General features: G+C 43.4%; 1 protein-coding gene across 4 annotated transcripts; it reads right to left on the bottom strand.

Moving 5' to 3' along the window:
* Positions 1–38: 38 nt before the first annotated feature.
* Positions 39–23272, bottom strand: smarcc2 (SWI/SNF related, matrix associated, actin dependent regulator of chromatin, subfamily c, member 2). 4 transcript variants are annotated; one of them, XM_061688030.1, is made up of 27 exons: positions 23146–23272; positions 19915–20034; positions 19751–19836; positions 14068–14149; positions 13785–13877; positions 12406–12475; positions 11991–12060; positions 11807–11882; positions 11471–11715; positions 11270–11394; positions 11112–11165; positions 10965–11002; positions 10111–10241; positions 9939–10010; positions 9702–9815; positions 8343–8496; positions 8160–8276; positions 7962–8024; positions 7588–7846; positions 5807–5998; positions 3835–3996; positions 3686–3747; positions 3488–3608; positions 2533–2693; positions 2313–2447; positions 1883–2225; positions 39–1720 (listed from the first exon to the last, which is right to left on the bottom strand). In XM_061688030.1, the coding sequence occupies exons 1-27, from the start codon at positions 23254–23256 to the stop codon at positions 1656–1658; spliced, it is 3321 nt and encodes a 1106-aa protein (XP_061544014.1). In that variant the 5' UTR covers positions 23257–23272; the 3' UTR covers positions 39–1655. The 4 variants fall into 4 exon arrangements, with proteins under 4 accessions (XP_061544014.1, XP_061544015.1, XP_061544017.1 ...); XM_061688031.1 differs by having other exon boundaries at positions 14068–14143; XM_061688033.1 differs by lacking the exon at positions 5807–5998.
* Between the last annotated feature and the right edge of the window lie 3096 nt (positions 23273–26368).

The raw sequence follows: 26368 nt of genomic DNA, 5'->3' as shown, positions 1-26368 counted from the left end.
TTCTTGCTCAGTGCACACAAAAATAACTGCATACACAATGCTTTTTACATTCTTTTATTTTTTTTCCTCAACATTATGTAATTAAAACCTCTTCAGATTTTGAGATCCAAACTGCCAGATTGAGCACACATTAAATTGATGAGTTACTGAGGACATATGGACATCTTGTAATAACCAATGCAAGAGCTGCTTCCTTCAGCAGAGTGTAAACAGACAGGAACTGAACACACGCATAAAAGCGGTATTTCCTTTCACAAAGTCCATGTAATGTACTCATAACACAGATGTCGGTAACTTTACTCACAGCTCAGGTGAGCTGTGAAATACTGACAAAACATACAAGTTCACCTGTTGACAGGGTTATACTTCATGACACACAGCCGACACACACACACACACACACACACACACACACACACACACACAGAGAGAGAATGGCACTGGAAATAAAACTGCATGGTAGTAAGAAAGTCACCAGATCTTCAAGGTATGCCTTTACACACATTCTGACAATCACACAAAGGGTATCTAGAGGTTACAAAGTTAACAATATTCCGTTACAATGTTGATATCAAAGAAAGATGATGGAAAAACAGACTATAAAATATAAAAATTGATAGGATAAAAAGTGAGGATATTATTGCCGATACCAAAGGACAATTTTCCTTTGCCTTTTGTTTTTCTTCTTCATTATGTAACTTCAAATGAACCGGCCAATCCTCTTCATTTCCCATACAACAACAATTAAAACTCACTGAATAAGTGTGAGATAACATGATTTAAAAAAAAACGTTTTGGTTTAGCAATAGACACAAATGATGACAAAATTTGCAGTTGCTGCTTCTGTCATTCCTTTCAGACAGCACTACATTCCTCACACCATCTCAAGTTCCTCGGTATATAATTTTTACTCTCCAAGTGCTGGAACGTTATTATTAAAGTACTTGAAAAGGTAAATGTTTTTCTTGTCTCCAGGAAGTACTGGAGGACACATTGTCAGTATTTGCAATCAGTTCTCATACTAATACATGGGAATTGTAACAGAATATCCCCTATACAGTACATTGTTTCAAATGGCATCCAGACAATGTTCATGTAACATATTTATGAAAATGTGTCCATCAGTGTCCACCTAATTGAGAGGAGAGTTCCAATCAATTCTTTAATATGAAAAGGTATTTAAGACAGCAAAAGAGTTATATAAGTGCTTAAGTTCAATTTCATGGATGCTTCAAGTCTTAAAATGAGACCCAAGGAAAGATTAAAAGTGCATTTTTTTTCTTACATACTGTATATGTCAATTAGTACCAAAGGGGGAACTCGGGAGTCATCCATAAGACTTGAGACTGAATTAGCTGCTATGGACTGGTGTAGAAAATAAAAGCCACAAGATGACTCTTCTCTTCCTCCAGCACAAACGTTAAGACCCTCATAGTTCTCCAGAAATGTAAAATCATGTAGTGTGACAACCAACAGTAAATTATTCATCTGAATTTATCATTCTTGTCAAGTGTTGGTCTCCTTTTTTAATTTTGTCCCTCACATCAATTGTCTGTTCGACAAGAAAACTGAAAATGTTTTTTTTTTTTTTTTTTGAGATACTAGCGGCCGTATTGAAAGTGGTCAGTGTCATTCATCAGGCAATTCTTCATCTCTCACTGTGAAGGTGGAACTGAAGCAGAGGGATGGACTGTTTCGGCTGGTACAGGAGTGTTGGATTCTGTGAGTGGTGTGATGGGAACAGGAAAAAAACATTGGATTGACTGTAGTCACATAGCTATGATGAATTAGAACAGAATAGCACGGAGCTCCATTCAAAGGATTAATTTTGTAATTAATCCTTTGAAAAAAAAAAAAAAATGCAATTTTGCTTCTCACTGACCGTGGAGTGCAGGGGCACTGCTGGAGCTGGAGTGGCCAGACACGGTCTGGCCTGGGGGACACGGGGGTGACGTGTGGGCACCCGGAGGCGGTTGAGACTCCGGACCCGGCCCCGTGGCGCTGGGGGATGGCTGCGGCGCCGGCGTGCTGGCGGATTGCTGGCCCGAGGCCGAGCCTTGGGAGCCCAAAGCGGTCTGGGGGGGATGAGGACCCCCGGCTTGGCTGTGCTGCTGATGCTGGATCTGCTGGAAGTGCTGCTGGCGAGCTCTCATCTCGGCGTACTTGAGCTGCTCCATGTGGAACGACTGACGGTCGGCCAGAAGCTGCTGTCGCTGGTACTCTAGCTGGAACCGAGGAGACAGACAAGAACGTGCAACGCTTACAACTGTTGTCTTAGAAAACAACACTTCTTCCAACAAGCCACCACTCACAGCCTCCCTCTCTCTGTCCATGATGGTTTCCAGTTCCTCAAAGTGTCGCAATTTGATCTCTAGTTTCTTCATTTGAGTCTCCACCAGGAGTGCCACCAGAGATTTGATCTTCCTCTCCTCCACGGCAGCCAAGTGCTGGTAATGACATAAACGGCAACTACAGTCAGATACAAAGTGGATGCTACACTTGAGTCCTATGATTTTGTGCCCTTTACTTTACCTTAGCTTTGACGGCTGCTGCAGCGAGCGCAGACGCAGCAGCAGTGGCAAGGTTGCCCTCACCCACATCCCGCTCGACCTTGGCCTTCTTTTCTCCTTCACTCTCACCTTCTCTATGCCCTTCCTCACCTCTTTTTCCATCCTTTTCCTTCACGCCGTCACCTGAGAGTGAAAAAAAAGCTTTTCACCTTTGATGACAACCCGATTTTTCCTGCATGTGACAGAAAACCCTTTTATCTAGTGCTGTTTAGGCCTGAAATAACATTTACTTATCACACACACAAAAACTCTCACTCCCTAAGAAAAACCTCTTAAACACATCTAAAATGTTGTCTTACTCACTCTAAACCCTCTTGCTTAAACGAAAAACCACACAGAGAAAAAAAAGCTATCTTTTTTTTTCTTGTTTGAGACCTTTTTTGTCTCAGACAAAAATCTCACACAGGAAAAACATAACTTCTTTCCTGTGTGAGGTTTTTGTTTGTTTTGATAAAGAGTTTTAGGTGGACAAGATAACGTTAGATGTGTGTAAGAGGCTTTTAGGCTTTTGTATGAGTGAGGTGTTTTGGTGTGTGAGAGATTTTTTGTGTGTTTTTTGTTGTGTATGAGTTGTTGGTGTGTGACAGGGCTGTTTATGTGTGTGTGTGTGTGTGCGTGAGAGAGAGAGAGAGAGAGGAAGTTTTTTTGGTGATTATGGTGTGCGTAAGAAGTTTTGGTGAGTGTTTTATGGCGTTTTTAGTTCATGTAAGAACTTGGGAGTGATAGTGTTTTTGGTGTGTGTGAGAGGTTTTCAGTGTGTAAAAGTTTTGTAAGTGTGTGTGTTTTTTTTTTTTTTTTTTTTGGTGAGTGTTAAGTTTTTTGCATTTGAGTGGATATATGTTTGAGGTTTTTTTTGGTGAGTGTGAGAGGTAATGCTTATTTTCTGGCCTTTATGGCGCCCTGTGGCGTTTTCCTACCCATTTCAGACTCGGCTTTTTCCGCCTCCCTCTCGCCTTCAGCTTCTCTTCCTCTTTCCTCTTCTTTCTTCCCATTCTCTGCAACCTTCTCTTCTTCCTCGCTTGCGCCATCTTTGCAGTCCTATGGGGAAGTGAGCGGAGAGTGTGAGTCTACCAGCCTTCACTTGGCAAAACAAGCATGAGAAAAACGCTTCCTACCTTGGCATCCTTCTTCTCCTCATTGGACTGGCTGTCACTCTTACTTTCATCATTGTTTTCATCTGAGACGAATACCATTGAGACCGCCATTACATTTTTAGAATTTCCTTGTTTCATTATTGTGTTGTAACTGCACGTGTCAGCCCTACCCGGTCTCTCGCCTTCCTCCAGGCCAGTACCAGCGATGCCGCTACCTTCTAGGCCATATAGAGGGTCCTGTCGCCCACTGACCCTCGCCGCCTCCTCCACCCGCCGCACGTGAGCCTCAACTAGGGCCGCAGGAACTTCCTCTTTCATACGAGAAAACTCCTCTGAGAAGGAACGAAGAGGAGAGGTTAACTTACTGCTTAGGGCTGCAGCTATTAATTTTACTTTAAAAAAGTCTGCCAATTATACTACCGATTAATCGTTTAAAAACTAATTTTCCATTATGAAACAACAAAATGTACATGTGAGCTGCAGGTATTATTGGTGTCTCAAAAATATTTTTTATCTGTTGTCGTACTAGAGCCCCCTAAAGGCCTCTTTATACTCCTGGGCAACGCCCGCATTGCATCACGTGACCGACGAATTTGCCCGTGCGGCCCCTCTGCGTAGCTTAACGCGCACACGGAAAAAATTGTTGCTGCGCGTCAAACGCTGCGGACATCATCTCTCGTGATTGGTCCATTTTAGTCAAATGCTGTGATGATGTATTCAGCGTGCCCCTTGGTTCTACGTACCATCTACGCCGCCGCCTTCTCGATCGATTTTGCAGCATTATTAAACGTATCATCTGGTCATATAGGTCCATTTGTTCTAGCAGACATTGTTCCATGGTCGCCATTGTTGTTGCTTTGTTCCTTGTTACTGAAAGGAAAGTAAAAACGGCTACCGGAAATGGCCCAAAAAATGCCGAGGAAACTCCACCCCGTGGTGTCCGAGCCATTACCAGCCGTAGCGACACCCCTGACTTGGAGGTGAACTGCAGTACATTTTCAAAACCGCGCACGTGGGTTGCGCTCGAGTATAAAGGCAAACAACGCGCGAGACAGCCGCAGTGATGTCAGCGCAGTCGCCGTCCACACGAGTATAAAGAAACCTTAATTCCTTTTGTGTTTTTTCAACTGAATTGTTGAAATTTTTGCTGATTTATTAAAAAAGAAAAACTGAAATATCACACAGCCATATGTATTCAGACCGTTTACTGTGACACTCATATACTGTCCATTTCTTCTGATCATCCTTCATTGGAGACCAGCTGTGTTTGATTATACTGATTGGACTTGATGAGGAAAGCCACACCCCTGTCTATATAAGACCTTACAGCTCACAGTGCATGTCATAGCAAATGAGCATCATGAGGTCAAAGGAACTGCCTGAAGAGCTCAGAGACCGAATTGAGGCAAGGCACAGATCTGGCCAAGGTTACAAAAAAAATTCTGCTGCACTTAAGGTTCCTAAGAGCACAGTGGCCACCATAATCAGAATCAGAATCCTCTTTATTTGCCAAGTATGTCCAAAAAACACACAAGGAATTTGTCTCCGGTAATTGGAGCCACTCTAGTACGACAACAGACAGTCAATTGACAGAGAACACTTTTGAGACATAAAGACATTGATGAAAAAAAAACAGTCACTGAGCAATGAAGGGTTGCTAGTTATCTGGAAATGCCAGTACATTTTATTTTTTTTGACAATTGTGCAAAAAGATGCAGAGTCCTCGAGCACTTAGAGCAGTTCGAATGACTAATATTGCAATAGTTCGATGCATTGACCATTGTGCAAAGGGCGCCGAGACTTCAAGCGAGTAGTGCGATAATCTGGGACAATCTTGATTGTGCAAATGTTGCAGATACTCCTCAGTCAGTGTGCAAATGGATCAGATGCTACTCTGGCATGAGTGGCCAGTATTGGTCAACAACAGATATGCAAATAGTGCAGCGTGGCAAGACTACTACTGTGAGTGCACGAGTAATATATAATTGGCCTGACAGAAATGTGACCACAAACTCAAGACAAAAAAATTGCCAGCATGTTGCAATGGAATTGTAGGTTAGGTGTTTAAGAAGTTGATTACAAGAGGGAAGAAGCTGTTGGAATGTCTGCTAGTTCTAGTTTGCATTGATCGGTAGCGCCTACCTGAGGGAAGGAGTTGGAAGAGCTGGTGACCGGGATTTGGAGGGTCCGAGAGGATTTTGCACGCTCTTATCTTAGTTCTGGCAGCGTGCAAGTCCTCGAGGGTGGATAGGGAGGTACCGACAATCCTTTCAGCAGTTTTGATTGTCCGTTGCAGTCGGAGTTTGTCCTTTATTGTAGCAGCACCAAACCAGACTGTGATGGAAGAACACAGGACTGATTCGATGACCGCTGTGTAGAACTGCCTCAGCAGTCTTATATGGAAGACATTTGGAACGATCAGAACCCTTCCTAGAACTGGCCGTCTGGCCAAACTGAGCAATTGGGGGAGAAGAGCCTTGGTGAGAGAGGTAAGAACCAAAGATCACTGTGGATGAGCTCCAGAGATGCAGTCGGGAGATGGAGCCCTCCACCAGTCGGGGTTTTATGGCAGAGTGGCCGACAGAAGCCTCTCCTCAGTGCAAGACACATGAAAGCCTGCATGGAGTTTTCTAAAAAAACACCTGACGGACTCCAAAATGGTGAGAAATAAGATTCTCTCTATCTTGGTCTAATGAGACCAAGATAGAAATTGTTGGCCTTAATTCTAAGTGTCATGTGTGGAGAAAACCGCACTGTTCATCTGTCCAATACAGTTCCAGCAGTGAAGCGTGGTGGTGGCAGCATCATGCTGTGGGGGTGTTTTTCAGCTGCAGGGACAGGACAATCGAAGTAAAGATGAATGTGGCCAAGTACAGGGATATCCTGGACGATAACCTTCTCCATAGTGCTCAGGACCTCAGACTGGGTTCACCTTCCAACAAGACAATGACCCTAAGCACACAGCTAAAATAACAAAGGACTGGCTTAAGAACAACTCTGTGACTGTTCTTGAATGGCCCAGCCAGAACCCTGACTTAAACCCAATTGAGCATCTCTGGAAAGACCTGAAAATGCCTGCCCACAAACGTTTACCATCCAACCTGACAGAACTGGAGAGTATCTGCAAGGAGGAATGGCAGAGGATCCCCCAATCCAGGTGTGAAAAAACCCGTTGCATCATTCCCAAAAAGATTCATGGCTGTATTAGCTCAAAAGGGTGCTTCTACTAAATACTGAGCAAAGGGTCTGAAAACTTATGGCTGTGTGATATTTCAGTTTTTCCTTTTGAATAAATCTGCAAAAATTTCAACCATTCTGTTTTTTTCTGTCAATATGTGTGTACATTAATGTGGGGGGTACTGGCCTGGTACACCTGGATTCTGATTAGTTTTGTCACAACCTAGAGGACAAAATACCGTCGCCAGTTGCCTCTGTGTGTACATTAATGTGGGGGGAAATGAACTTAAAATATTTCAGCAAAGGGCTGCAATATATAAATTTAAGGGGGTCTGAATACTTTCCATACCCACTGTACTTGGCAAGTAAAGATGATTCTGATTCTGACTTGGTGCCACCTTCCTCACGTTCGACAATGTAACATCTGTAACTTTGAGTGTGTTGCATTAAAAGATGGTGTCTGGTCTGGTAAGTGATGCAGGAGTCAGCGAATCAGAGTGTAGCGTTGGCTGCTGTGAGCTCAGGTTTGCAGCTGGCTGTTAGCCAGTCTGCCTGTTAAATGCCTGGGCGTCAATTGTAGCCGTAGCAGCCCACGTATGAAAGTGCTTATTACATATTTATTTTGTTGTTGTTTGTTCAATAAAGCTATTGAAAGTGCACCCGGGGCGGACATTTTGCTTTGACTTTTTTGTGATTGAATAATTTAGTTTAAAGGCATAAATTAATGAAAATTAGCAACATCTCACCCAGAGCAGATTTCGCAGCTGCAGAGGCCACGCGGGGGTCCACGACGGAGGCAAGGAATGCCACTGTGCTCATTACGGGGTTTCCTGCTTGGCTGAAAGGCACCGGCTGGTAAGCCAGTGGTCCCAGGGAGGAGTAGCTTTCCTCCAGATAGGGGTCTTCTATGGGCAGGCGAAGGAAGTGCAGGATACACTCGTCCTGCGTGCGGCTGCCGACGTGCTCTGACACCTTGTTCCAGTCGTCCTTGTACAGCTCCAATCCCTGCAATCAGCAAGGGCTTAAATTGAAATTCAAATACAAAGTATTTTTTACTCTAATTGGTAGTGATATTGTGAAATTTGAAACCGGGTTGATTGGTGGTGTCTGACTGATGTACCTCAAGTAGTAGTAGTGTTTCTTGCTCTGTCCAATCCCTCATAGAGTTTGCTGCACTCTTGCTCTGTGCCCAAATACATTACGTAATAAATATGGTGACTCAAATACAAGTTTGAAGACACTTTCTCATGTTATCAATTGGAAAGGTACGTCCAAACTACTGACTGTAAATCACATCTGTCTTGATTTTGATGTTTACCTTCGAAGAGCCCAACTTTTTGCTGTACATATCAGTCCGTAAGCCAAAGTTCTGCAGGTCTGCTGGTTTATCCTTCACTTTATCTGGGAAGGGCAACATCTGCTGGGGTGTGGGAGTCTACAACAACACACGTTAAATAATACTAATGTGTTTGTGTGTGTGTTTCTCCATATGTGTACAGACCTGGGACGTCTTGGGCTGTAAGGGCACAAGACTGGATGGAGTGTCTGCCAGGACATGGAAGTGGGAAGTGGGTGGGGGGCCCATGGGGGTGGGCCGGCTCTCAGAGTCCACCTGGTAGTTGATCAGTCCCCACTGCTCTAGGAATGCATGGACTCTGCAAGGGAAGACAAACTGAATGAATTCATTTCAATGAGAAGGACATTGGATCCTAAGGTTGGAGACGTACCACATTCACACTATGGCATTGCTTCAATTGTTTTTAAAGAAGTTAATCTAAATATGAAATGATGGCCTTTTTTGTATTAACGGTACTTAATGGTACTGGCCTGGTACACCTGGATTCTGATTAGTTTTGTCACAACCTAGAGGACAAAATACCGTCGCCAGTTGCCTCTACTTCCCACAGCTGTAATTTATCTAATAAGTATACTAATCTTCCACCTACCCATTAAATCACCTATTTGTGTTAGTTTTTAAAAAATATATTTTTATAACTCTACAGATGATACTAAAGCCCTGTCTAAATAGGAATTGGTCTCAAGGAAGTATGTTGAAGTGAAGATTTGTATGTAAAAAAGGAGTTATGTTTTAGCCTGCATTGTTAGTGGAAGTTAGGAGTCTTCGCTGCATGTGCATGTCCCCACGCACACTTCAGGCACAATTTAAAAAAAAAAGAAAGTCATCTGGGGCGGCACGGTGAACTACTGGTTAGCACATCTGGTTAGCACATCTGCCTCACAGTTCTGAGGACCGGGGTTCAAATCCCGGCCCCGCCTGTGGAGTTTGCATGTTCTCCCCGTGCCTGCGTGAGTTTTCTCTGGGCACTCCGGTTTCCTCCCACATCACAAAAACATGCACGGTAGGTTAATTGACGACTCTAAACAGCCCGTAGGTGTGAATGTGAGTGTGAATGGTTGTTTGTTTCTATGTGTCCTGCGATTGGCTGGCGACCAGTTCAGGGTGTACCCTGCCTCCCGCCCGAAGATAGCAGGATAGGTTCCAGCACGCCCGCGACCCTAATGTGGATAGGCGGTTAAGAAAATTGATGGCTGGATGGATAAAGTCATCTGTAAGCCATCTATTTTTAAAGGTAATGTTGTAAAATGAGTTTGAAATGATAATGGACTATGGATCACATTTTTCTGTAAGTCATCTATTTTTAAAGGTAATGTTGTAAGATGAGTTTGAAATGATAATGCAGTATGGATCATATTTTGTGGTATATCTACAGTTTAAACTATTAATACGATATAATCATTTATAAAAAAAAAACGTTTAGGAGGATGTCAATTACTCACAATAGGGCTCCATTGTGGGAAATACTGTAGCGATAAAAACATTTTCTACCCCTTCACATACCTCATGATTGCGCATACATCTCCAGCCAGGTTCCTGCGGCAGGCGGTGGAGGTGAGGTACTCCTGAGGGTTTAGTCGGTAAGTGTCAATCATGAAGTTCCTGTATGCCAGGTAGCTGTTGGTTGGTGGGAGCAGAGAGATGTAACTTTAAGTGTACAATGCATGATTTGATGCCCCAATGCACATTCCAAGAATTATAACCATTTAAAAGACATTTTGCAAATACAAATGTACTTACATCTCAGGGGTTTTAGATTTATTCTTCCCATTGAAGAACTCTGGAAGGGCTCTACGCTCAATAGCATGAACGCTGAGGGGATGATGACACAATGAGTCATGTCCACTAGTAGGTGAGCTTATACCAAGGAGAAAAGCATCCCGTGATGTGAACATCTTGAGTTTGTTGTTACCTGTTGTAATCAAACCAGGCAGCGTAGCTTGGTATGATGATGTGATGCGTCTGTTCCGTCACGTTGTCCTCGTGAAGGTCCAAGCCTTTGACCGGTTCCCCCTTAACACTCGGGGAGCCCTCTTCCTCTTCCTGCGGGAACGTACAAGAGTCACTCATAGGCCACAACATTATGTACATTTGCACAATCTAATGAGAAGATTTAATACAATCAGAAATAATCATTGACGGAGTATTGAAGATTAATGGATAGACACTGGGCGGCACGGTGGACGACTGGTTAGAGCGTCAGCCTTACAGTTCTGAGGTTCAATCCCCGGCCCCGCCTGTATGGAGTTTGCATGTTCTCCCCGTGCCTGCGTGGGTTTTCTCCGGGCACTCCGGTTTCCTCCCACATCCCAAAAACATGCATTAATTGGTGACTCTAAATTGCCCGTAGGTGTGAATGTGAGTGCGAATGGTTGTTTGTTTGTATGTGCCCTGTGATTGGCTGGCAACCAGTTCAGGGTTTACCCCGCCTCCAGCCCGATGATTGCTGGGATAGGCACCAGCACGCCCGCGACCCTAGTGAGGAGAAGCGGCTCAGAAAATGGATGGATGGATGGATAGATACTGGGAGTTGTGTCTAAAATTCTGGTTACTTACGTAAGGAGCAAAAATAATAGGAACGCCAGAGGTTTTTCTTCTACTCTGACAGTGTCAATCAAAACTGAAAATGAACATTTATGAATCAGAATTTTTGAACACACCTCCTATATATGGATCTCATCAAATTATGCAGGTGTACCTAATGTTGTGGCCAATGATTGTACATGTCATAGCATGTTATGGCTCCCTCTGTACACAACATCTTACCTTTCCCGTTACTTCCATGGACTCATCCTCTTGCTCATCTGTTAAAATCACAGAGCAACCACATACAGACGGTAAAAAACTAAAGTCAGAATGTTGGGTTGTCCAACAAAGACAAATTAAGACAGATTCCTACTGTTTCTTCCTCACCCATATCTGCTCCTCCCTTGACTGGTGTTGAATCAGAGTCTTTCTTGGTGCTATCTAGAAAAAGAAGACAAATGGGTGATCAGTTGGCTTGCATATTTACAAATACAAAGAGAAAAACAGACAATTATTGAATGTCGAATTTATTGCATGCTGCGCACTCGTTTTGACTGCATTTCCGTCTTCAGATGCAGGAACAGGTGATGCGTCATCCAAGTCCTTACTGAGATCCTCTTGTTCCTCTTCCCTCTGGCCCCGTTTGGATTTAGTGTACGGGGTTGTCGGCCTGTCACACACAATTAATTTGACATGTAGTGTAATGGCTATACACTTTTCAATTAACAATGGCAACCGTTACCAACCCTTTTTTAGCGTTCTTCTTCTTGCTTTCCTGCGGTGGTGGTGTGGGAGACGGTGACGGTGAACGCTTCCTCTTCTTGGCACCGACGGGCTTCTTGTCTCTCCGCTCGTCAGGAGTGGTCACCTCGTCCGTAAGAGTCTTGGCCGATATCCTCTTCCTCTTAGGGTGGCCTTCTCCCACTTCGTAGTCCTCCTCATTCATCCACTCGTTATACTGGTCCAAGTCTAAAATCCACTTTGCATGGACCTGCAGACCAAGATCACGCCATCAGCAGCCAGGATTTAAGGCAAAGTGAGAGTTCAAAAGTTTTGTATGGAAAATTCTTGCACACAACTACCTTCCTTGGCTTCTCTTGGCTGGGGGCATCTTCCACAGAGGCCTCAATCTCACTAGCTGGGATCCAGGTGTCATAACTTCATCGAGAAAGGCAAAGAAGATGCTCTATAACTAAAAATGGTGCTTCGCATGCTTCCTCTGCCCTCCAAAATGAGCATATAATGGAGCGCCAACTGGGAACAAACCTGTCAGGAAAATATCCCCAATGAAGGAGTACTTGCTTATCCTTCTTCATCACAGGGCGTACCCACTCCTCTGGAAAAAAAGGAGATATTACCAAAAAGACTATAAACCAGGACCTTTTCCCCCCAGCTTTGACCACTACATCTTAATGGCGGATTTTCCCTATTCCAGGGGCATCATGTTTTTGTCTGTTTTTAGCCGTGTGCGATGAAAAAGGCAATTGAGCTGCTGCACGTGAACTTGGGGTAAATGAATGCATGATGTGACGTTGGAGGAAGCAATATGTGTACTAAGTACCACTAATAAACGTTTTTTGTGGGTGCGCTCAGTTTTGTGGGTGCGCTCAGTTGACCAAATGTTAATAAAAGACAAAAATTCAGAGCCAGCCCCCTCCCTACAAAGAATTTGAAGCCTTACCTTCTTCCAAGCTGCTGGGAATCGGAACAACAACATGGGAGCTGGAGCTTTTGTCATCAGTCACTGAGCCCTGCATGAGATTTCATTCATAGAAGTCAATAGGTAAAAGAAAACGAGACAAATCAGGAAAAGTGTAGCAATAATCTTAATAAATGCCTTATTTAAAGCAAACTATTTTTGAAGAGTAATGCAAATGTAGCATTAGGGTCTCCCAACCGCTGGCATGGCCACCAATCAAAAAGTGGATACATAGGTAAATTATGAGCCTTCTGGCATTTGGTAAAAAAAAACATTTAATTGATTTGCCAGTCACTATGTCACTGGCATAGCTAGATGAACAAAGATACATTTGTAGCAAATAATAATTTTCAGATTACTACTACATATTTTCCGGACTATAGAGCACTTCGGAATACAAGCCGCGCCCACTAAATTTGCAGAAATGTTTTGGGTTTTTTACATATACTAGCTGCACCAGACTATACGCCACGGATATATACGTTGTGAAATTATATATTTACACAGAAAGATTTTGTCAATGTTTATTTACATACCTTAATTTTTTCCAAACTGTGCCTGTAACACAGCAGTAAAACGGCTCAAACATAACAGAAACGTCATTGTTTTTATTCATCCTCCTCCTGTTCACTGAAACAACTGAAGTCGTCTTCTTCAGTGTCGTAGTTGAAGAGCCTCAGAACATCTCCGTCACACACCATTTCAGTCTCTCTGTCGGTGTTCCTTTCAATGTCATTTTCATCTTGAGACACAGTTATCGCTGAAGTTGTGCTGTTCTCCTCACGCAGCAGTCCAGCCTTTCGAAATCTGTTGGTGATCGTAGATTCTTTCACACTGCTCCACGCTTTTAAGATCCACTGGCAGACCTCTGAAAAGGATGATCTTCTTATGCGGCCAGTTTTTGTGAAAGATTTCTCGCCGCTGGTCATCCAAGCCTCCCATTCACCTCGGAGTTCCGCTTTAATGGCTTTCAAATTAAAAGCTGCATCATACGCCTTTCTTCTTTTACTTTCCATGATGAGGGTGTGAAAAATAAAAACAAATTGCAGTCGTGCGTGTGGTGCTGCATTTTGCGTTGAGTGTGCCAAAAACTAGCGTCGTCTTCTTCTAAACGCTGGCACGCATCTGTGCATGCCCAAACCGTAGTGCATTATGGGAACCGGTCATGTTTTAAGCATTTATATACTATCTATATTTTAGCCGCATCGTTGCAGAGGCCGCAGGGTTCAGAGCGCGGGAAAAAAGTAACGGCTTATAGTCCAGAAAATACGGTAAGTAAGTTAAATTTGATCATTCCCAGCAACACACCTAATAATCTCTCACAGCACAGTGATTTATAAACAATGTGGTTGAAAACACACCTGATGTCTCTTGATGATGTCTTTCAGCTTCCCCAACAGTTTTGCCTCGATGTCAGAACTCAAGTAGATGACTGGTCGACTCAAGCAGTTATTCTGAAGTACAAAATATGCTTACATCATTATTAACTTCATTATTTCTGTTTGCATGACTCAGGATGGTACCAATAAACCTCCAGTGCCAAAAAAGGCAATAAATGTTAAGTAAGCAAAGTTTTGTGAATTATGGAAACATTTCGAAATGCAGGTTTGTGTGTTATAAAATATACAAAATAGCCAGACTCACCTGCACTAAGGACTTTTCAATCGTCATGAACATCTCCACGTTTCGGTCCATCCTGGATGGATTCTGGAAGTCAAACCTGCGCCTACCAGGAAATTAGACTGGAGTTACACACGAAACTGCGCCATGGCCAACATGCATATGTGCGACGCAATTATATTCACGCCTAATCTGTTATGATAAGCAGCACCGCCAAGTGAAATAGACAATGAACCCAGTATACCCCAGTACATTTTGTCATTTTAATATTCATTGTTCCCACAAAGAAGATATAATAACCTGTATGCCTGCCTGTGAGTATTGCTCTGTGCTCTGTTTGTATGTATTGTTGCTCTGTGTGTGTTAAAGTAGCAGTTGTTTGAAGGTGTGATGTTCTCTCTTTTTAGCAAATAATCATTAACTTAGAATTTTATGGCTGCAACACGTTGCAAAAAAGCTGGGAAAAGTGGCAAAAAAGACTGAGAAAGTTGAGGAATGCTCATCAAACACCTGTTTGGAACATCCCACAGGTGAACAGGCTAATTGGGAACAGGTGGGTGCCATGATTGGGTATAAAAGGAGCTTCCCTGAATTGCTCAGTCATTCACAAACAACCCCCTCCTTGAGCCGTCACCTTGTCGTGGTGGAGGGGTTTGTGTGTCCCAGTGATCCTAGGAGCTAAATTGTCTGGGGCTTTACGCCCCTGGCAGGGTCACCCATGACAAACAGGTCCTAGGTGAGGGAGCAGACAAAGCACTGGCTCAAAGACCCTAATGATGACGACAAACAATGGACTTCGTTTTCCGTTGCCCGGACGCGGGTCACCGGGGCCCCCCACTGGAGCCAGGCCTGGTGGTGGGGCTCGAAGGCGAGCGCCTGGTGGCCGGGCCTTGCACCCATGGGGCCCGGCCGGGCACAGCCAGAAAGGGTAACGTGGGTCCCCCTTCCCATGGGCTCACCACCTGTGGGAGGGGCCATATGGGTCGGGTGCAGTGTGAGCTGGGCGGTGGCCGAAGGCGGGGACCTTGGCGATCCGATCCCCGGCTACAGAAGCTGGCTCTAGGCACGTGGAATGTCACCTCTCTGGCAGGGAAGGAGCCCGAGCTGGTGTGTGAGGTCGAGAAGTTCCGACTAGATATAGTCGGACTCGCCTCCACACACAGCTTGGGCTCTGGTACCAGTCCTCTTGAGAGGGGTTGGACTCTCTTCCACTCTGGAGTTGCCCACGGTGAGAGGCGCCGAGCATGTGTGGGTATATTTATTGCCCCCCGGCTCTGCGCCTGTACGTTGGGGTTCACCCCGGTGGACGAGAGGGTAGCCTCCCTCCATCTTTGGGTGGGGGGACGGGTCCTGACTGTTGTTTGTGCCTATGCACCAAACACCAGTTCAGAGTACCCACCCTTTTTGGAGTCCTTGGAGGGGGTGCTGGAGAGCGCTCCCACTGTGGACTCCATTGTTCTGTTGGGGAACTTCAATGCTCACGTGGGCAATGACAGTGAGAACCGGAAGGGCGTGATTGGGAGGAACGGCCCCCGTGATCAGAACCCGGGCGGTGTTCTGTTATTGGACTTCTGTGCTCGTCACGGATTGTCCCTAACGAACACCATGTTCAAGCATAAGAGTGTCCACACGTGCACTTGGCACCAGGACACCCTAGGTCGCAGTTCGATGATCGACTTTGTGGTCGTCTCATCGGACTTGCGGCCGCATGTCTTGGACACTCGGGTGAAGAGAGGGGCGGAGCTGTCAAATGACCACCACCTGGTGGTGAGTTGGCTCCGATGGTGGGGGAAGATGCCGGTCCGACGTGGCAGACCCAAACGTATTGTGAGGGTCTGCTGGGAACGTCTGGCAGAATCCCCTGTCAGAAGGAGTTTCAACTCCCACCTCCGACAGAACTTTGCTCATGATCCGGGGGAGGCGGGGGACATCGAGTCCGAGTGGACCTTGTTCCCCGCCTCCATTGCTGAGGCGGCCGATCGGAGCTGTGGCTGTAAGGTGGTCGGTGCGTGTCGTGGCGGCAATCCCCGAACCCATTGGTGGACACCAACGGTGAGGGATCCCGTCAAGCTGAAGAAGGAGTCCTATCGGGCCTTTTTGGCCTGTGGGACTCCTGAGGCAGCCGATGGGTACCGGCTGGCCAAGCGGAATGCAGCTCTGGTGGTCGCTGAAGCAAAAACTCTGGCATGGGAGGAGTTTGGTGAGGCCATGTAGAAAGACTTCCGGACGGCTTCGAGGAAATTCTGGTCCACCATCCGACGTCTCAGAAGAGGAAAGCAGTGCACCAACAACACTGTGTATAGTGGGGATGGGGCGCTGCTGACCTCGACTCGGGACGTTGTGAGTCGGTGGGGAGAATACTTCGAAGACCTCCTCAATTCCACCGACACGCCTTCCCATGAGGAAGCAGAGTGTGGTTCTCTGAGGCGGGCTCTCCTATCTCTGGGTTTGAGGTCACTGAGGTAGTTAAAAAGCTCCTCGGTGGCAGGGCCCCGGGGGTGGATGAGATTCGCCCGGAGTTCCTAAAGGCTTTGGATGTTGTGGGGCTGTCCTGGTTGACACGCCTCTGCAACATCGCATGGACATCGGGGACAGTGCCTCTGGATTGGCAGACTGGGGTGGTGGTCCCCCTTTCGGTCCGGGGGACCGGAGGGTGTGTTCCAACTACAGGGGGATCACACTGCTCAGCCTCCCTGGTAAGGTCTATTCAGGGGTGCTGGAGAGGAGGGTCAGTCGGGAAGTCGAATCTCAGATTCAGGAGTAGCAGTGTGGTTTTCGTCCTGGCCATGGAACAGTGGACCAGCTCTACACCCTCGGCAGGGTCCTCGAGGGTGCATGGGAGTTCGCCCAACCAGTCTACATGTGTTTTGTGGACTTGGAGAAGGCGTTCGACCGTGTTCCTCGGGGAGTCCTGTGGAGGGTGCTTCGGGAGTATGGGGTACAGAACCCCCTGATACGGGCTGTTCGGTCGCTGTACGACCGGAGTCAGAGTTTGGTCCGCATATCGGGCAGTAAGTCGGACTCATTTCAAACAGAGAAAATGGATGGATGGATGGATTCACAAGCAAAGATGGGGGAAGGTTCACCTCTTTGTGAACAAGTGCATGAGAAAATAGTAGAACAGTTTAAGAAACATTTTCCGCAACGTACAATTGCAAGGAATTTAGGGATTTCATCATCTACGGTCCATAATATCATCAAAAGGTTAAGAGAATCTGGAGAAATCACTGCATGTAAGCGGCAAAGCCGAAAACCAACATTGAATGCCTGTGACCTTCGATCCCTCAGGCTGCACTGCATCAAAAACCGACATCAATGTGTCAAGGATACCGCCACATGGGCTCAGGAACACTTCAGAAAACCAATGGCAGTAAATACAGTTCGGCGCTACATCCGTAAGTGTAACTTGAAACTCTACTATACAAAGCAAATGCCATTTATCAACACCCAGAAACGCCGCCGGCTTCTCTGGGCCCGAGCTCATCTAAGATGGACTGATGCAAAGTGGAAAAGTGTTCTGTGGTCCGACGAGTCCACATTTCAAATTGTTTTTGGAAATTGTGGACGTCGTCCCCTCAGGGCCAAAGAGGAAAAGAACCATCCGGACTGTTATGGACGCAATGTTCAAAAGCCAGCATCTGTGATGGTATGGGGCTGTGTTAGTGCCAATGGCATGGGTAACTTACACATCTGTGCAGCCACCATTAATGCTGAAAGGTACATACAGGTTTTGGAGAAACATATGCAAGACACGTCTTTTTCATGGACGCCCCTGCTTATTTCAGCAAGACAATGCCAAACCGAATTCTGCACGTGTTACAACAGCGTGGCTTCCTAGTAAAAGACTGCGGGTACTCGACTGGCCTGCCTGCAGTCCAGACCTGTCTCACATTGAAAATGTGTGGTGCATTATGAAGCGTAAAATACAACAACGGAGACCCCGGACTGTTGAACAGCTGAAGCTGTACATCAAGCAAGAATGGGAAAGAATTCCACCTCCAAAGCTTCAACAATTAGTGTCCTCAGTTCCCAAATGTTTATTGAATGTTGTTAAAAGAAAAGGTGATGTGTAACAGTGCTAAACATGACCCTGTCCCAGCTTTTTGGGAACATGTTGCAGCCATAAAATTCTAAGTGAATGATTATTTGCTAAAAACAAAGTGTATCAGTTTGAATGTTAAATATCTTGTCTTTGTAGTGTTTTCAATTAAATATAGGTTGAACATGATTTGCAAATCATTATTTGTTTTTATTTATGTTTAACACAACGTCCCAACTTCATTGGAATTGGGGTTGCATTAAAAGTAAAAAGTATATTTATGAATGTAAACAACAGTAACATTGTGAACAGTTTCAAGATTAAAACTGCACTTAAGTATAAAAAAGTTTTTGAAAAAGAAAATGTACTTAAGTGATTAAATTAAGTTGTATGTGTCTGTACTTAAAAGTTAAACAACTGAACTGTACTTAAAAAATATACTGTACTTGAAAAGTGTTCTGTACATGAAAAGTTATTAAAAAAAAAGTACAGTGCTGTACTGGATTTAAAAAAACAACATTTAAAAAGGCTGTTTGCAAAGTTATTAGCTTCATTTTAACATTTTTACTTGTCTTTAATTCAGTGATTCTTTCACATCTCTTGATGATTGTAGGGATGCCACCATCGGTACGTTACACACTTTAAGAATCACAGATCTATGCTGATGTCCTTTAGCCTCTTTATGGCATTTTAAAAAAAAAATGCATAAAATGTTAGCATTAAGCTAGCGATGTTTCATTAGATAATGTTAGCTTGAACATTTTAGGTTTTAAATATACAAGGTTAAAATCTTTTTTGTCTTATGTGTCAGTTTTAAAGTGAAGTTCAACTGGGAATGACTAATAAACAGTTTGAAGCCAGCATGCTCTGCCTCTTATTTGGAGCGAGATAAGAATAGGCGCCAGGGGCGATTCTGAGAACAGAGGTTTAGGAGTGCTGAGCTATTGGCCCATCAGGAAAAAAAATCATCTTTTGTAAATTTTAATGCAATTTTATTCCCACATTTCAGAGAAAAAGCACAACCCTTTTTGGGAAAGTCACATCTGATAAAGGTTATTTAAATGCTGAGCCACAACAAAATAGCAATGGATTGGAATCATAAAATAAACATATTGTAACCTTAATACCTGGGAGAAGAGAACACATTTTGATACAGCAGCACCTCTGTATACACTGGAAAGAAGCATATACCTGTATCTCTTTGCTCAGCACACTGTGCTAGAGCGCTCAGAGTCTAGTAGAAACCATTTCTGAGGTAATGGGGGGTGCTGTATTTTTGTTGTTAAAATATAACATTACAACAAAGCACTGTAGGGTTTTACACTTTTCTAGGTAGTTAAAAATGAGATACAGTTAAAAAGAATGATTTGATCTCTTAAATTTTAGGGATGGTTGGATTTATTTTAGGGGTGCTTCAGCACCACCAAAAGTGGGCTTTTGACAGGTGCTATGAAATACTTTAAAAGGTCTGCTTTAACAAGTGTTCTAATAAGATGAAATGTGTTTAAAGTGTGTGTGTTTGTGTGTGTGGTGGGGGGTGTAAAACTATGTAAAAAAATAGATATATCATGGATTTTCACCTATTGCAGGTAAGTCTAGAACGTATTCTCCGCGATAAACGGGATTCACTGTATACTGTAGTGACACCAGCTAGAAAGAAAGTCTTACCATCCTTGGTCACTCTTGAACTTGTAGGCAGCCGCCAAGATGTGGCAAAGAGCACCTCCAGCCTTGAAGTCCAGAAAAGATTTCATCTGGGGACAAATATTACAATTGTTATGAATAAAAGGCCGTTACGGTTTAGTTACACGTTTATAGAGCATGTGGCATACAGTCAGCTTGGTGAGCGGGGGGTTGCTGACATGTCGGCCGAACACTTCCTCTTGGAATTGGAGCAACTGGACAACAAGACTGGACAGAGACTTGTTGGTTGGGGGCTCTGCTTGGATGTACTGAAAAGAAGAAACATATTTCATTTGAGGCTGCTGAAAATCTGACAGCGTGCTTGCCCAGCAGCTTATGGCAAGTCTTCTGAGCATTTATTCAATAATATCTCGGTTAAGGTCCCTGTACTATGCTCTTTGGATTGGATTTAGATTTGGTTGGACACTGGTTGGATTTCTAGACCACGTGCTACTAGTACTACTCGTTACATTATAGAATTCTACTAGTTAACATTTTGTGCTTCACTAGTACTACTAGTAGTAATAGTCATTGGCCTCATCAAAGACGATGACAAGTCGGCGTATCGACAGGAAGTGGAGCGGTTGGAGCCTTGGTGCGGCCGACAAAACTTGGAGCTGAACACGCTCAAGACTGTGGAGATGATCGTGGACTTCAGAAGGCATCCTTCGCCACGGGTGCCCCTCACGCTGTCCAACTGCCTTGTCAACCGTCAAGACTTTCAAGTTCCTGGGAATTACAGTCTCTCAGGACCTGAACTGGGAAACCAACATCAATTCCATCCTCAAAAAGGCCCAGCAGAGGATATACTTCCTGTGGCTTCTGAGGAAGCACGGCCTGCCACAGGAGCTGTTGAGGCAGTTCTATACAACAGTCATCGAATCAGTCCTGTGTTCATCCATCACAGTCTGGTTTTGTGCTGCCACAAAAAAGGACAAACTCCGACTGCAACAGACAATCAGGACTGCTGGAAAAATCGTCGGTACCTTGCTACCCAGCCTTGAGGACTTGCACGCTGACAGAACTCAGACAAGAGCGTGCAAAATCATCTTGGAGTCTCCACATCCTGGTCACCACCTCTTCCAGCTCCTTCCCTCAGGCAGGTTCTATTGATCAATGCAAACTAAAACCAGCAGACATTCCAACACCTTCTTACCTCTTGCCATTAAATTGCTAGAGGACTCTGCCTCATTCACAAAACTGTAATTTTATCACCTTTACCACATTACCGGTAACCTTTTATTGCTAAGTGACCCTCCGTAGTGTGTTTTTATGTCTCAAAAGTATTTTTTTTGTCAAAATGGCTGTCTATTGCCGTACCAAAGCGGCTCCAACTACCGGAGACAAATTCCTTGTGTGTTTTTAACATACTTGGCAAATAAAAAGCATTCTGATTCAGATGTCAACTAGTGCAGTTTTACCTCACTAGCAACATAAAGTAAACCCCCACATATTCCCATTTCGGCATTCGCGAAATAACTCATTCAAAGACACATTTTGGGAACCAATAACCTCGGTTATTTATAACCTCGGTTATTTGCTGTTTTTTCTGGAAGTGAGTTGAGAAATTTTATTTAGGTGAAATGAGTCCTCTGCCACCATTTTGTGGCATCTATAGGCAATTAGAAACCTTTTTGGGGCATGTCAATAACATGCAGATTTTCACTCTCTGCGCCAGTCCTTGGTCCCTGTTGTGATAGACTAATGTTTTTTTCACGGCCGATACCAATTATCATTAGTCAAGGAGGCTGATAACTGATATTTGGAAGTGATATTCATTTGCAGTAAAAGGGAAACTATTGGTGTCAAAATGTTGAATAATACAAACTCCAAGACTTAATTTAAATGCCGTTAATCGTATGTTTACTAAACATCTTTTCAGATTTGCAACATGTTAAAGTTTATTTATTTATTTATTTAAATCTTAGAGAATAGGCAGATTTGTTTCAAACTTAACAAAAAGTGCACAGAGATCCCAGCTTTGCAGAATTTCCATATGAATGTTGAACTGCTAATCTTTCATTTATCTTTGTTTTCAATGAAAACAAAAACAAAAAGTACAGGGAGTTCTCAGGGTCAGCAGCATCGCTTATAAAGTTAACTGAAAATTCTAATCAATAAAAAGTTCCCTGAAGTTTACAGAGTTTTAAATTGATTTCTGAAGGCTGATGTGGAGTACACCCAGAAGTGGTCGCCAGCCAATCGCAGGGCAGAAACAAACAAACAACCACTCAAAGTCGCATTCACACCTACAGACAATTTAGAGCAGGGGTGTCAAACTCATTTTTGTCATGGGCCACTTCATAGTTATGACTTCCCTCAGAGGGCCCTGTGACTGTGAACACATACAAATTGATGGATAACTAGTTTTGAAATCAGAAGCCAATAAAAGCATGTTTTCCAACTATTACTAAATTTCGTTTAAAAGGGGGATTGGTAACAAAAAAATGCTTGCAGTGAGTGTCTCAACGTTATTGCAAGTGAACACGATATGCAATTTTGATATTTTCACAAGAAACATGAAATTGACGCACATCATTTGCTTTTGCGGGCAAAAGAAAATGATGTGGCAGGCCAGCTCTGGCCCCAGGGCCACTAGTTTTGACACCTGGGAGGACATGCAAACTCCACACAGGGAGGCTGGATTTGAGCCAGGAACCTCAGAACTGTGAGGTGAATGTGCTACCCACTTTTTCACCGTGCCGCTGCTACTAGTACTAGCAATATAATAAAATTCTACTAGTTAACATCTCCCACTTCACTGCTAGCAGCGCTTGTCATTTGAACTTTTACTTCATACTTTACTAGTGTTCTGTATTATGAATGAGAATTTGTGACAAAGAGTAGTAATACATGAAACTTCAGCTGGATATCGAATAAATGCTCAAACGCCTTGGCACAGCATCTCGATTTTGAAGCATTGTAACAACTGATTTGGCTTGAGGGTGATTCAGGCACTTGGCTGGTGTTGCATGTGGTTGGAATGGTTCAAATAACAACGATTTTATTTGTGAATTGTAGTCAAGCAGCGTGGACATCCAGTTGGCGCGCACCACATCCATCCAGCCAACATCTGGATGTGCTCCTGGACCGTTAGCCGGTTAGCTACCTAGCTAGCTAGCGTCCCAGCGTGAAGCCCTCGCTCAGAAGCCGACGCGTGCGCCGCTTCTTTCGTCATTCCCAATGCACTAGCACGCGAGGATAAAGCCACATCTGGCGCCGCTACGAGCTCAGCATCCTTTTGTATCCTGACCCGAGTGAAGCGAGCAGCTGGATGCCGAGCACCCTCCCTCCTCTTTGTCACTGCCTTGTGAGCCCGTCGCTCAGTGTCCACGTTTTCAGCGTGAAAAAAGCAAGTCTACGAATCATGCTGCCAGTACCTTTTTGTAATTCTTTCCCAGCCAGACGCGCACATTATCAAACTGAGAGACTGTATCAGACGCTTCGAAATATTTGACATTCGGGCCGCCGTCTTTCTTCCGTACCGCCATCTTTGACTGCAGACAAATGGACGACGTCGGCCGCCACCAGGAGGCAGCACGGCGGTAGTACAATACAGGTGCTGTAATACGTCAGAATGTCCAGCAAGAGGCGCTGTTGTAGTCCAAAGATTGTGTGTCTTTTTTAACGCGTGGCGTCAGCGATGAAATTAAAGATCCATTCATCCATCCATTTTCTACACCGCTTCTCCTCACTCGGGTCGCGGGTATGCTGCAGCCGATCCCAGCGAACTGCGGGCAGGAGGCAGGGTACACCTTGAACTGGTTACCAGCCAATCGCAGGGCACATATAAACAAACAACCATTAGTCACATTCACACCTACGGACAACGGAGTCTTCAATTAACCTGCCATGCATATTTTTGGTGTGTAGGAGGAAACCGGAGTACCCGGAGAAAAACCCACGCAGGCAGGGGGAGAACATGCCCCACACTCCACACAGGCGAGGCCAGATTTGAACCCAGGTCCTCGGATCTGTGAGGCGGATGTGCTAACAGGTGGTGTCACCGAAATTAAAAGATGAAAATCAAAATAAAACAATCAGGAAAAAATAAAAAATCCCGAAACATTCAACATATAAGGATGAAGGTAAAAGTTAAAATAATATTTATGACTTTTGAAAAAGCAGAAGCGCACCCAAAATGTTTATTTTTTTAGGCCAGCCTTAAATGACAGTTTTCAGACAGTTTTGAGCAGTTTTCAGGTGCACCTTACTCCAGTGGCATTGTTAGGCCTATTTTAGGGGGCAACTGCTTCCTTCCAGGAAACTGCTAGACTAGCTACCGACTAGCGAGCGCCAACATGGAACCTGCATGTCAGTTATTCGTCTTTTGGGGAAACTCACAGACACGGACAACTGCCTAGAGTCTCAAAATGCAGAGTCTCAAAATGCTGCTGTTTCCCGCCACGAAAGGCAGATATGAAAGCAGAAAAGGAGTTTGTCTCGCTGAAACAGCAGGTTATTGAACTACTGCAACAACGGGACATTTTCACAGTACTACTTGGAAAACTTGACAAGCTTTGTCACAATAATCATGGACTCAACAAAAAACAAACAAAAACAGACTGGCTGACCTTTCACTGGAGAAACAACAGGTAGAGTGAGCTTACTTTCTATCTATGTCTGTCTAACAGTCACAAATCTGAAAGTCTTCTTCAGAGGTTTGCTATTTAGAGACAAGGGATGGAAAACATGTCTCATAAGAACTTCATTTTTTTTTTGTAAGTTAAACATATTCACACATACAAAAGCCCATAGTACAGCATGTGTCTCATGAATGGTTTTACTGTATGTTGTGATGCATCTGATCTAACCTTAGAAGCAGTATTATCTACTGCACTTATTGCACTTCAAATTCTGTCGACTGTTATACAGTATAAGTATTTGATTTGTGGATGGTTTTTCATCTGTTAGTAAGTTTGCACATTTTTTTTAATGACCAAACACTTAATGTGATCTTTGTTTTATAATCTCACACTTGAGAAATAGCCTGAATAAAAAAACTAAAACTAGTACTAAAACTAATAAAAACTAAACTAAAACGATTTTTAAAAAATGAAAAACTAATAAAAACCTGCTGTAAAAACTAATTAAAACAAACAGAATTTAAATAACAAAAGTCAAAACGACATTAAAACTAACTATAATGGAAAATCCCAAACTATTATAAACCCTGGTTTACAGTAGTGATATAACCCAGATTTGTAAGTAAATTGGAACCTATGCTAACCGCGTATGCCCTCGGTTACCGAAGCAGAAGTATCGTACCATAAACAATACAAATGATCGAATTCATTCAAATCATTATACAAAACAGAAATCATTCCTAAAACTGTGTCATGCTGTCAAGAAGACACAGGACGAAAGGAAAACATGTTCAGAATAAAACTACTGAAAAACAGAGCCACACCAAGGAACATTGAAATCCCATTATAATATACAATATACTGTACATCTTAGTTAATTTTAAGGAATATACCACATGAGTTAAATGAGGTATTAAATGTGTTTTTAGATCAATAAAACAATCTACACAGACATAAATAAAAAAGATGGCTAAAAATAACTTCTTCAAAATCAGTTTTGTTATTAAATTGAGCTTAATTGACATACTAATAGATATCCATGATCACACAGCAATGTGAACTGTAAGCACTTTGTTTCAATTTAAAATCAAAGAGCACTTGCATAATTTTATATGTATTATATTATGATTATATATTCATTAATCCAATCCAATGATTGTGATTATTAGACATGTTTGATTATTTCTCTATTTTATGATGTAAATACACATATACAGTGCCAATATTTTTTAGCATGAGTGTACATGTGAATTTATTAAAAATGTATCATAGTATACAGTATATAAGATAAAATTTATAGTGGTTTTATTATGTGTCCTAAAGAACATACAAATAATGATAGATGTAATGCCAATGCTGTAAAACAGGGTTGGAGAACCTAGGGCCTGTGGGGCATATATGGGACTCGGCAGCATTTGTCCTGGCCTGTCATGCAACTGTAAAGACAAATAAAACCTCAACGGACCTGTTTTAAAACACATAAACATCTAACTGACAAATGCTCATAACATACTTATAATAATAAACCTCTGTTTGGTCATTGCATCATACGGTATATTTATTTTCATAAATGTACTATGGCCCTCAAAGGAAAACTGAAAATTGTTCCCCACCTATGCTGTAACTATAAATAAATTAAAGTCTAGTAACTATTAAAATGTATTCAACTATACTGTACATTATTAGAAATATTCTGAACTTGAAGTATGGAATAAAAGGAAATTAAGATGGCATATAGCGAGGTCTGACTGCTTTCATCTCACTGACCTTTTTACTTGCTCTCATTTATTCAAGTCTTAAATTAACGATGTGTGTGTGTGTGTGTGTGTGTGTGTGTGTGTGTGCATGTGTGCCTGTTTGTATGTTAGTGTACCCAAAGCTAATATGCAACAGTCCAAAGACAACATTTAAAAGTGGAGTGCAACTGGTATTCCTCAGACTCTTCGTGTGTGTGCGTGTGTGTTTGTGTGTGTATGAGAGAGAGAGAGAGAGAGAGAGAGAGAGAGAGAGAGAGGGA

This window comes from Phycodurus eques, chromosome 10 (assembly GCF_024500275.1).
Source record: "Phycodurus eques isolate BA_2022a chromosome 10, UOR_Pequ_1.1, whole genome shotgun sequence".
Taxonomy (NCBI): domain Eukaryota; kingdom Metazoa; phylum Chordata; class Actinopteri; order Syngnathiformes; family Syngnathidae; genus Phycodurus; species Phycodurus eques.
This window is presented reverse-complemented; position numbering and strand designations above follow the sequence as displayed.